General features: G+C 38.7%; 1 protein-coding gene across 11 annotated transcripts in view; it reads left to right on the top strand.

The window, feature by feature from the left end:
* The window catches only part of C3H1orf87 (chromosome 3 C1orf87 homolog), a 78,391-nt gene that overhangs the window by 49,527 nt on the left and 15,422 nt on the right, over positions 1–13,442 (top strand). For all 11 annotated transcript variants that reach the window (XM_072820475.1, XM_072820481.1, XM_072820482.1 and 8 more), the window contains exon 9: positions 9,542–9,606. In XM_072820475.1, the coding sequence (XP_072676576.1) occupies positions 9,542–9,606 (65 nt within the window). The remainder of the gene's footprint in view (positions 1–9,541; positions 9,607–13,442) is intronic.

Here is a 13,442-nt window from a genome sequence, read left to right as displayed (position 1 = left end):
AAGAAAATGGTCCCATTTCATTCTTCTACATGTGGCTGTCCAGTTTTCCCAGCACCATTTATTGAGGAGACTGTCTTTTTTCCATTGAATATTCTTTCCTGCTTTGTCAAAGATTATGTGACCATAGAATTGAGGGCCCATTTCTGGGTTCTCTATCCTGTTCTATTGATCTGTGTCTCTGTTTTTGTACCACACTGTCTGGATGATCACAGCTTTGTAGTACAGCTTGAAGTCTGACATTGTGATGCCACCAGCTTTGGTTTTCTTTTTCAACATTCCTTTGGCTATTTGGGGTCTTTTCTGGTTCCATACAAATTTTAGGATTATTTATTCCAGCTCTGTGAAAAATGACGAATACTTACCATTTACATGGATATGGATAGAACTGGAGGGTGTTATGCTGAGCGAAATAAGTCAATCAGAGAAAGGCAATTATACAGCTTCATTCATATGTGGAATATAAAAAACAGGACAGAGGATCATAGGAGAAGGGAGGAAAAACTGAATGGGAAGTCATCAGAGAGAGAGAAAAACCATGAAAGATTCTTAACTATAGGAAACAAACTGAGGGATACTGGAGGGGAGTTGGGTGGGGGATGGGGTAACTGGGTGATGGGCATTAAGGAGGACTCATAATGTGATAAGCACTGGGTGTTATACACAACTGATAAATTATTGAACACTTCATCTGAAACAAAGTATATACTATATGTTAGCTAATCTAAATTTTAAAAAATCAGGTTCCTTGTGCTATAGTCTCTCTTAGCACTCAATTATTTTCTCTCCTAAAACTTATCATTATGTGTAATTATGCATGTATTTGTGTGGCTTGTTACTTTAATGTCTAGATAGTAATCTCCATGCTGATAGGGAACATGACTATTTCCCTCACATTATATCCCCAACATCTTGTAGGCCAATACTTTGGCACATGATAGGCACACAATAAATATTTTATTAATTCAGGGCAGCCTGGGTAGCTCAGCGGTTTAGCGCCACCTGCAGCCCAGGGTATGATCCTGGAGACCTGGGATCAAGTCCCACGTCAGGCTCCCTGCATGGAGCCTACTTCTCCCTCTGCCTGTCTCTACCTCTCTCTCTCTCTCTGTATCTCTTGTAAATAAATAAAATCTTTAAATATATATATTTTTATTAATTCATTTATTAATTTATTTAACAAATATTTATTGAGTTCCTACTGTATACCAAGCACTACTCTAATCATTGGGGATTTAAATATGAGTGGAACAATCTCCTCCCTTGTGAAGCTTATATTCTAATGGGGAAGAGAAACAATAAATAAGCTGGAATGTGTGACATATATCACATGATGATAAGAGCAATACAGAAAAACAAAGAAGGGTAAAGGTTATGGGGAACATCAATTGATAAATGAATGATGGAAGGAGGTTGAGTCTAACCAATGAATTTCCAGTAGACCAGCTTTGGCATGTGGGGGTTTCCCTTCTCTAAAACCTTGGGGATGGTTGAGTAAGTGGGGGAGGTGGTTAAGCAGCAGAAGCAGAAAAGTGGGCTAAGAGCCAAGTAGAAAACCAATAAGCTAAAATTGGGAGCTCCAAAAAGGCTCCAATATACATGGAGAAAATGCAAGTATCAAAGCTCACAGTATACGTGGTACATAATATACTTGATTAAAAGGGGGGGATCCAGAACTAAGATTCCAGGAAACAGAGATTTGAGAACAAGAGTGATTGTCCCTAATGAGGACAAGAGCAAATGAGGTTAGGCTGTGTATAGCAATATTTTCAATTTCCCACTGTTTTATGTGCATATCAGAGAAGCACACCAGTTTCTTTATTCCCCTGTGTTTGACCTTTGAATGTTCAAGGACATTGAACCACAAGAACCAGTGAAGAATTGCATTTATAAGTGATAAACCTGTTTCATCCTTAAACAGTCATTGGCTAAAGCTTCTTCTGTTGAATTAAATCCATTCTGCTAAAGGCTTTGTATGCAAACCTATATCCTTAAGAGATTAAAGATGCAATTTAGACACACATTTTAGGAGCTGAATGCACGAATCATTATTTTAGTGCATATTGTCCATTAATCTGCTGTTCAATTGGGAACCCATTTGGAATGTGGCTGCTTGCTAATTAGCAGGATTCTAGTGCTGAGCTGCTTCCTGATTAAATGTCCTTTAGAATCAATAAAACATCAGGAGGGATTATGGTGATGTGGGATTAGCCCCATCTAACCAAATAAAATGAGTTGTGTTCCCTTCTTAAACTGTCACGTTGCAAGAGCTGATGAGAGGAGTAATTTCATGAATGCTGTTACAAAGTTGTTGGTTTTTGCTTTTTTTTTTTTTTTTAACACTGAGATTTTGTTTTTTGCCATTTGCCTACCAATTAGCAGACACATTAGTGAATGTCTGCTAGGGTAAGGCGATTTTGAGAAAGACTTGATTATGATTTCAAATCTCGAATCTGAATCACCCTTATGTAAAATGAGTTCAGGTTGTGTTGGATGGAAATTATTATCCTCGTTGTTGGCCAGGAACATGTAAGTCAGAATTAGCATTTGATGTTTCTATGTGACTTTGCAATAAATGGTAATTAAGGAGGGCACAGAGAGAACAGGAGGCAAACTAATACCCTAAAATTGTATTGGCAAAATTAAATGCTTCAAACCCAGTTTAAAACACAGGCACACAAGCCAAATTGTGTTGGGGGAGGGGATAAATAATGAAGCTGCTCTGGAAGCTGCGTAAATAGAATGGAGCAATTGACACAGCCACAAGTAGGACTTATCATACACATCTGGCCCATTATGAAGAGTGCAATTAGGTTGAAAAGGACTGGTTTGATAATCCCAGGAACAACCAGAGGATTTTAGGAGATAAAGCAAACATGAGGTGTTTGATTCAGCAATTACTTTGTAAATGGGAATAGGAAAATTGGTAGACAGTGAGCAATTAGAGACATGTTATAGATCTGCTCATCAGCTGGGTGTTGGAAACTGGACCTGGCTTTTAAGAGTTCGTGAATTTCATCTTCTCTTGCAGAAGTCCATATCCATATTGGGGTGAGAATAATAATAATAATAATAATAATATTATTATTATTATTAAGAGACAACATTTCTATAGTAATTACTATATTACAGGCAATGTTCTAAGTGTTTTTAAAATATTTTATAAATATTAATTCTTTTAATCCTTGTAAGTGCCCATGAAGTAGATACTATTATTTTTCAAAAGAGGAAACTAAGGCACAGAGAGGGCAAAACCAATAGGTAACTGATAAATGAATTATCAGGCTGAGTCAAAATCAGGCTTTCTAGCTTCAGAGTCTGTAATCTCAATATACTATACTGACTCTCCTACAAGTCCTAGGAAACTCAGAAGTTTCTAGGATAGTGACTAAGCACAGGTGCTTTAGGCAAACTGACTGATTTCCATGGCTGGCTCCACCCTTGGGCTTGGTGCTGAGCAGTCTGAATTTGAGGAGCTCAGTATCTTCTGTCCTAAGACCCAGGAGAGGTGTGAGAAACATACACAAAAGCAAAAGGGCTCTTAAGTTCCAGGGGAAGGCATGACCCAAAGAAGCCCAGGGCCCAGCCCAGGAGGTAACATCTTCTCACTGGTATAGCACCCCCCTTTACCCCTTCATCCCTTGTCCTTGGAGAAAGGCAGCATGAGCTCTAGAATCACATGGGCCTAGATAGAAATCCTTGCTCTGAAATGTACTAGCTTGGGGAAGTTCGGCAAGTAACCAGTTTCTCTTAACCTCAATTTCTTCATCTGCCAAATGGACAAAGAATTTTTTTTGGTATGGATTTGAGAATTTATTGCCTATAAATCAGGGAAGGACTGTGCTTCTCACAATTAACTGGAAGGCAAGAAGAATACAATGTAGGGCCCATGATTCAGAAGGTAAACACAAAGGAAGATGGTGGAGTGAAATGAGCATTCCAGTGGCTGAGTTAAATAACATAACCAAAATAACCTCCTGACTTGAGGCTGTAAGAGGTCGATGTTTGTGCCACCTAATACGCCCCAGGCATGGGACTAGATGCCTTGTATGGCTTATTTCATACTCCCAACAGCCCAATGAGTTATGTATTTATATCCACTTCACAGATGAGTAAACTGGAATTCAGAGACCTTAAGTAAATTGTCTCCAAAGCTGGACTTCTTTGAGTCTTGTTTCTGTTATAGGCTGAATTACATCGCCCCAGATTCATATGTTGAAGCCCTAACCTCCAGTACCTTATATTATGATTGTGTTTGGAGATAAAGCCTGTTTAACAGTTGAGTTAAATAAAATGAGGCCGTTAGGGTGGGCCTAATCCAATCTGATCTGAGAAGAGAAAATTTGAAAACAGAAACACCAAGGATGGGCCAACATAGAGAAAAGACCACATGAGGACATGGCAAGAAAGTGGCCGTTTAGAAGCTAATGACAGAAGCCTCAGAAGCCAAACCTGCTGACACCTTGATCTTGACTTCTAGCTTTCCTTTAAGAAACATGTCACCTGGAATTAACTTCATCAAGATTACCAGGGTGTTTCTGTGAAATAGCCCAAATTTTGTATGTTTGTTATATGTAGACGTTTGTTTCATTTTGTTTTGATATATAAGACTTATAAAATGACTTATTATATAAAATGTCATCCACTTAATAAGCTGTGATTAAAATTCCAATGAGTAAATAAAGAGGCGAGAATCGTAACCATACCAGTAGCAAAAACTAATAGGCACTCTAGTGTCAAAATTGAGAAAGAATCTCCACTAACTGTAAGTAAATGGAATCTAGGAAAATCAGTGAGTTGATGCCCATGCTTTGCCCTGTCTACCTGTGAGAAGTACAGCAGACAAAAGAGCTCCTGTCCCTTCACCAAACTTCTCCTTGATTTGGAGGCCACAAGTCTTTTTTTTTTTTTTTTTTTTAAGATTTTATTTATTCACGAGAGACACACAGGAAGAGGCAGAGACGTAGGCAGAGGGAGAAGCAGGCTCCCCAAAGGGAGCCTGATGCAGGACTCAATCCCAGGACCCCAGGATCATGACCTGAGCTGAAGGCAGATGCTCAATCACTGAGCCACCCAGGTGCCCCTGGAGGCCCCACATCTTAACATGCCATAAAAATGACACAGGTGCTACTCTCTGTAGCTATCTGAGTACTGTTAGCCTGTGTCCATCCTCACCCAAGGATACACACACATACCCTTACCCACACGCTGCTTTTCTGTACCTATGCCAAAAGTACAACTTCAAAGAATGACAGAACAGAAGTTGGGGTGAGGAAGGAGGGAAGGGGCAAAACTGGCTGCAATGTCTGCATATGCTGTGGCGTAATTCCTGGCAATAAGGTCACGTGGGTTGGAGCAGAGAGAGGGAGCTCCTGGGTAGTTGTATACACTTGAATGTATCAGTTATGACATACACACTAATTTCATGTCTGACATGCAACCCATCTCTGTGGTGGTCCCAGCTAAGGGCCACCAGGCATCGGTGAGGGTCATCGCTCACTTCTTGACTGCAGAGCTAAGTAAGCAATGAACAGGACAAAGGAAAATCTATGCAACCCATCTCTTGGATTATGCAGAATGTGAGCAGTTCTTCATTTGGCAGCGGATAGAGAAACCCCCAAATATGAGGCCTAATTTTAAAAAATACTGCTGACCATAGAGAGGCAATGACAATCCTGCAGACTCCAAACTTTTGAAAATGATCTATTCTAAGAACTAGGTAACATTTAGAAAACCACTGGTGTTCTCTCTAGGCTGTATGGAACCATGTCCTCTATTGAAATCAACTGGAAAGTAATAAGCATAATGAGATTAAAAGCTATTAAAATGAGATTTAGAAAGCACTAAAGTGAAAAGAAGAAATTAGGAAGAACTTGGTAAAACATGGACAATTTCAAGGAAACTGAAGCTTCTACAAGTCACATTAAAAGGTAATCAGGATTGTAACTATGTGTGTTGATGTACATTAACTAGACTAATTGGGATCATGTCTCTACATATACATATATTGAATCATTATGTTGTACACCTGAAACTAGTATAATGTTACATACCAATTATATCTCAATAAAAAAATTACGAGGCAAAGAAATCTGAATATTGCTAGATATTTGATGATATTGAGATATTTGTATTACATTTTTAGGTCAACAAACTTTTTCTATAAAGGGCCTGATAGTAAATGTTTTAGGCTTTGTAGGTCTACAGTCTGTTTCCACTACTCAACTATGTCACTGTAGCCCGAGAGCAGCCACAAACAACACATAATAGATGGCTGTGGCTGTGTTCCAGTCAAATATTAATTAATTAATATTCACTCAGTGAATGAGTGTTGGTGATGGGCATAGGAAGAGGGAGAGAGAATCTTAACCAGAACTCCATGCTAAGCGCAGAGCCCAACATGGGGCTTGATCCCACAACCCAGAGATTGTGACCTGAGCTGAAACCAAGGGTTGAACGCTTAACCAATTGAGCCACCCAGGTACCTCCCAATAAAATATTGTTTAAAAAAATAAAAGAGGGAACCAGGAATCAATAAAAAGTAAAAGTAATACTAGAGAAAATCTAATACATAATGTCAAACTTGAGAGGTTTCCACAAAATCTAGAAAAGAAAAAACAGAAAAAAATGAGACAGATCATAGATATAGAAGGGTAAGAATAGAAATTGAACCTAAGAGGCCTTGACATTGTGGAAGAAGAAACTAGAAAAATGGAATAAGAACAAACAACAAAAGCCACAACTGAAAAAACTTTGCAGAGATGGAAAAAAAGAAAAAACCCTCGGTGTACAGATCGAGAGGATTCAGTATGACTAAGCTAATTTAAGAAAAAAACGTATCCATGTCTATCCTGATGAAAGTTTTATGTTTACAGAGACAAAGAGAATTACTTAAGGATGCATGCCAAAACCAAAATAAAACTAAACCAAAGCAAAGGAAGGAAAAATTTAATTTTAAGTGAACCTAAATCAGACTGACCTCAAACTTCTGCAATAATAAATATCAGAAGACACTGGAGCTGTGTTCATGAGAAAAAATGTAGCTGAAACCAAATAATATTACATTCACATGTAAGGCCATATAGTACAATAGTTAAATGTATAGGATTTGGAGTCAAACAGCTAGAGTTTAAATTCAGGCAACCCCATTGATCAGTGTGTCCTTAGGCAACTCATTTGTGCAGTTCATAGGATGATTATCTAAATGAAATGAGATAGTGATACACATGAAGTACTCAGAACACTTACTAAAGGCCATTTTAACTTAATAATCTGTGCAAGTTAGAATTTGAACTCAGATCTGCCTGAATCTTAAATCAGGCCCACAGAGCTTGTCCTCCCGAACTCTCTAACTCTACATTGGGAATTTGGCACTTGCTACTGTGAATAGAATTACAGTACCTGTTACGGTAACTGGAACTCATTCTCACATTTAAATTGTCAATGGCTCTTTGCAGGTCCTAGGGTAATGTAAAGAATATGGAAGAAAGAAAAATTAATTAGAAGGATCTCAAGGATTTCATTGGCTGCATAAGTTCTATACACCATTTAAAACAGGCAGTGTCCAGGCTCAATACTTAACAAGATTTTCCCACAGTCTCCCCCTCCTCCTATTGGCACCATGCAAGAAGGGGAAGAAGGGCTTCTGCTACCGCTTGTCCAGATGCCTTACCTCATATTTGATAACTTCTAACAGCTCTGAAAAATAAGTGTTATGTAATATGGAAACATCAAAGGATCTAGATTTTTGTTGTCGTGTTGTTGGGGCTGTTTTTCTCAGGGTCAGAAGATGGCAGGAGTTAAGGCTGGTCCTCCTAAGAGGACAGATTGCAGCAAGCATAGATGACAGGAGATGCTTCCACTCTAGTTCACTTTCAGATCTGTGCTAATATCGAACCTTTGCATGAATATTGGTATTTCTCGACATTGCTGTTTTTCCAACTTTCTTTTGTGTAGCCCTTCAGCAGGTGACATTGTCATCAGCTCACCTGGCATGTGATTCTGCATACCCACATCTTATCTTTTCTTGTACCCAAACTGACATGAAGCTCCAGAGGCCATATTTCCATACCAACCAAAGATCTTTTCTGACTTGTGATGTCATGTATAGGAAAAGTTTTATGCAGTATAAGCAAAACAATGAATCATTTTTATTTAAAGAGAGTAAGGTCACATGACATTAGACTCTTTCAGAAAATTCAGGGCTTCTGTAGCTCACAATTTGGCCTTCATATTTGCTTGACTTCTGATGGGCAAGAAGGAGATAAAAATTCTTATCAGTTGCAGTCCAGTTGCTAGCAACCGAAACTGCCTTTTGTTAACATAAGCAGAAAGAAATATTTTGAAAAGATATGAAGTAAGACACCAAACTGGGGGAAAAAAGAAAACCTGAACCAAAAACTAATGAGAGACACAGGGAATGGGAGAGAAGGAGGAAAAGAAGGATGGATGAGTTATGTAATAAATGTAATAGAGATTATTTAGGCAAGGTGAGTCAAAACATTGGCCAGGGTAGGTTATGGGACATTGATTGTAGTCCATCATCCCAGAGAAGAACATATTTGTATATAAATGGAGGATAGATGCTAGGCAAGCAAATACAGGTGATTTTCACTGCCAAAATGTTCCTAAACTACTTGTAAGCCTTCAATGATTCCCTGATTGTCCCATGCACATAATTGCTTAATGTGGTTGCTGCTTGGGGATTTCGCTAAATATTGTCTGTTGGCACTCAGAACCCATTTCTATCCTCTCCTGTTTTTTCCTGTATTGCAATACTTCCCATTCTTGGGAAGGCTACAAAAGAACATTTCTAACTCCCTTGACACCAAGGTTCTGGAATTGATTTAAGCTCCATCAGTGAGATGCAATTGCGTGAGATTTGAAAGGCAGAAGGGGTAGAGGTGGGGACAGGGATATTTTAAGTATTTATTTTCCTGAAGTAGTAGCCACTCCAGACCCTGGCAGGCATCAGTTCTTGCAGTGGCCAAAATGCAATTTGTATGGCCTGGTCACCAACCTCATAGTCAAGGGCAACTGAGACATCAGTCAGAATTTCCTGCAGTTCACTGGTCTCCAGAACTGGTGAAGCCTGATCCTGAACGAGTGTCAGATGCCAACCTCCATTCTACTAACCCCTGCAATAATTTTTTAGGCACCTAATTTCCTATATTAAAGCTCTTTCTAGTAAAGACACCTATAGTAATTTCTGTTTCCTGAGTTAATACCCTGAATGATACAGGTATCAAAAAGCTCCTTCAGGGATGCCCGGGTGGCTCAGCGGTTGGGCGCCTGCCCTTGGCTCAGGTCGTGACCCTGGGATCCGGGATCCAGTCATGCATTGGGCTCCCTGCATGGAACCTGCTTCTCCCTCTGCCTGTGTGTGTGTCTCTCTCTCTTTCTCTCTCTCATGAATAAATAAAGTCTTAAAAAAAAATCGCCTTCAATATCACTATCAATATATCAATATAAACTGACCTCTACTGCACATTCTTCCAGGGCTTTCTACGTTGATAACCAGTACTTGTTTCCTTTTCTTGCACAGATGGCAGAACTTCGTTGAGTTGTTGAGCAAAGCTTTCTCTGATTTGTCACATGATTTGCCTGCAGGTAAGTTTGGCGATTTTGTTCCTTGAGAGGCCTCCCATTTCTCAGAGCTACTGTTGATTCTGTTGCTTTGCTCCAGTGGTTTGCTTGTTGGGTTTCTTTCTTTCTCCTTTCTTCTTTCTTTCTTTCTTTCTTTCTTTCTTTCTTTCTTTCTTTCTTTCTTTCTTTCTTTCTCTTTCTTCTTTCTTTTCTTTCTTTCTCTTTCTTCTTTCTTTTCTTTCTTTCTTTCTTTCTTTCTTTCTTTCTTTCTTTCTTTCTCTTTCAAGATTTTATTTATTTATTTATTCATGAGAGACACAAATTGAAAGAGAAGCAGAGACACAGGCAGAGGGAGAAGCAGGCTCCCTGCCCAATGTGGGACCCGATCCCAGGTCTCCAGGATTATGCCCTGGGCTGAAGGCAGATGCTTAACCACTGAACCACCCAGGTGTCCCTGCTTGTTGGGTTTCATCTCATTGCTCTCAGAAATGTAAATGGCTCAGCAGTGCAGAAAAATAAGAAGAATCAGAATTGCCTTACTGGCTATTGTTTTAGGCCAGTTAAATCATAAAAGGCATGATTCTCCAAGTTGTGTTATATCATGAAGCATTCTCCAGTGAGAGCCCTTTCAGATGAATGCAGCGCTTATAGAAGAAGTGCACATTACTAGAATTTCAGTTGCATAGTTCCTTAAATCTAGGAATCCCACAGCTAGGTACTTATCCTACTGGCGTCTCACAAAATACATACATACATACATACATACATACATACATACATATAGATACTAATTAATTTTTAAATTTTTAAAATTAAAAAAATTAGAAATAAAATACAGTTTAGTGAAGCATTTTTTGGTAAATGATTATAAAATGGAAATTAAAATGTTTTAAAAATTAAAAATAAGAATAAAAACAATGAGGGATTCCTGGGTGGCTCAGTGGTTGTGTGCCTGCCTTCGTCTCAGAGTGTGATCCTGAAGTTCCGGAATCAAGTCCTGCATTGGGTTCCCTGCATGGAGCCTCCTTCTCCCTCTGCCTGTGTCTCTACCTCTCTCTCTGTGTGTGTCTCTCATGAATAAATAAATAAAATCTTAAAAAGAAAAAAAAGGAATAGAAACAATGAGAAATCCTTTAGGGGTAATTTAATTAAATTATGGTATATCCAATTGATAAAATTATGCAGCTGTAAAGTAACATGGCTGGCCTTGATACAGGAAAATTTCCAAAACATATTAAGTGAAATTGTAAAGATAAATTTGGGCAAAATATTTAGCAATTAGCAAGTTTTAAATATGACAGGTGAAAAAATATGCATTGATATTAATCTGCTGTTGCAATTTCTCTATTTACTACATCCATCAACTATTTGCTGATTACCTTTTGGATCAAAATACAAGGTACCAAAAGTTTGAGGGGAGGGATGGTATCTCAGCTTGCATTCCAGCAGAAGAACAGAAACCCTGCTGGATATTTCAAACAGGGAATTTATAACAGAGGATTGGAGGACTGGTTGCACAAACATTAGTTTGAAAGAGCAAAAAAGAGGATGGTGTGTGGATTCATTTCCTTAGGGCTGCCATTACAAAGTACCACAGACTATGTGGCTTAAAATAACAGAAATCTATTCTCTCACAGTTCTGGAGACTAGAAGTCTGAAACCCAGGTGTCAGAAGAGCCATGCTCCCTTTGAAGGCTTTAAGAAAGAGCTCTTCTTTATCTTTTCCAGCTTCTGATGGCTCCCAGGCATTCCTTGGCTTGTGGTTGCTTAAATCAACTGTCCGCCCCTGTCTTCACATGGTCTTCTTCCCTCTCTGTTTCTTCTGTGTCTTCTCTGTATCTTCTTTTTCATATAAAGACACCACTATTCATTGGATTTAGGACTCTCCCTAATCCAGAATGATATCATGGTAACTTGATTACATATGAAAAGATCCTGTTTCCAAATAAGGTCACATTAACAGGTACCAGTGGTAGCTGTGTCAGAAGGCGCAATTCAACCCATGAGAGTTGAGGCAACCCAGAGATTAGTAGTTTGTAGAAAGCAGCTCTCATTCTTGGGGTTAAAGAAACATTGGGAAAAGTGTACTATTAGCAGAATCTTGGCCAGTGCTACTGCATAGCTGATTCTAGGACCTCCAAGAATATGGCAAGCAGCTAGAGAAAGAATTTTGAAGGAGGTGCCATGCAGCTGATCCTTGGAACACCACATAGTTTGAAACTCCGACCTTTACAAATGGGGCTGGTGCTTGGATTTCTAACAAAGCACCATGTGGTCAATGATGGGCCTACTGAATGGGATGTCCTGTGTCTAAATTTTGGATTTTCACATATGACCAATGCTAAAAATGTTGAAAAACACTTAAGGAGTCTCATTCAGACCTAAGAGTGAGGTCCAGGATGCTTCTCTTGACAGCTCAAAGTTTACCAAAGGCTGTAGCAACAGCAATAGCTCTCCCATGATGCTGAACAAATACTAACAAACTCCAAAAATAAGAAGAGAGTACTTTTACTCTCCTCACAGTCTAATCCCCCTCCAACTGTCTCCCATTGTTGGAATCTAGCCTGAAGCCAGTGAGCCAGGGTATCTGGGAAATATAGTAGTAGATCCCCAGCCCAACGTTACAGAAAAGAGATAGAAGAGATGTGCTAGAAGATCAAGAGTCACATCGACTGAGGGTTCATCTTTCATGCTGTCATCTGTAACTTCAGAGAACTCAGTTTTGTTGAAAAGACAAGTATATCAAAAGGTGGTAAGAACAAATGTATGAATCAAATACTTTCTCCTTCTCTCTCTAATATAAGCCAAGTCATTCAATGCATTAGTTTGTTAGAAAGGCATAAACAACAGATGTTTATTTTCTCACAGTTCTGGAGACTGCAAGTTCAAAGTCCTAGTGTAAGCACATTTGGTTTCTTCTGAGGCTTCTCTCCTTGGCTTGCAGATGGCTTCTTTCTCACTGTGTCCTCACATGGTCTTTTCTCAATGCATTGTACATCTCTGGTGTCTCTTTGTGTGTCCAAATTTTTGGTTTTATAAAAACACCAGTCAGATTGGTATCTTCATTTTAATGAGCTCAACTGAACTGAATCACCTCTTTAAATGGACTGTCTCCAAATACAGTCACATTCTGAGGTACTAGGGGTTAAAGTCTGAAATATGAATTTGAGGGGGACAGAATGCAATCCATAATGGTTTACATGGAAAAGTGTATAAAAAGAAGGGTCAAAGTCTCACTTTTGCAACCAAATAGCCACCTTATATTGGAACATTTATTTTTCTTCTATTGGACTCATTTTTTTCATCTCTAAAATGAACTGAAAATATGAAATAAAAAATATCTTCCCTATTGCTCTGATAAGGTGATTAGAAGTCTGACAGACAAATTTTTTAAGGCTATTTGGCACCCTACAGAGCAACAGGACTTTAGCGATACCATTGTTGATTGTTGTTGTGATGACCTACTGCTTACTGAGAAAGTTAATGCCTTAATCTCTTCCCATTTCTGTATTGCTGGAGCTATGATAATTAAGTGCTCTTTGGCACTAAGGGAGGCATTTTATTTGCCTGTTTTTTAGCTCCACAGGTGAGTGTTATGAAAGGAAAGAAGGTATATTATAAGATACTAAGGCAGCTACTCATTTTTGGGTGTGAAGAATTGTGAATTTTCTCATTCTTGGGGCTTGTTTTCACTCAAAGATTCTATAGTAGCCTATCAAAGTGACTCATTTTTATATATCACAAATTTTATTTCACTTGGACTCACAAGAATCCTATGAACTTGTTTTTTAATGTACATGATAATCACATAAATAATATCTGTGATTTAGGCTAAGCCCTAGATGGACTAGTTTACAGCA

The sequence above is a fragment of the Canis lupus genome, chromosome 3, assembly GCF_048164855.1.
Source record: "Canis lupus baileyi chromosome 3, mCanLup2.hap1, whole genome shotgun sequence".
Lineage (NCBI taxonomy): Eukaryota > Metazoa > Chordata > Mammalia > Carnivora > Canidae > Canis > Canis lupus.
Note: the sequence above shows the minus strand (reverse complement) of the source record. Positions and strands in the feature narration are given on the sequence as shown.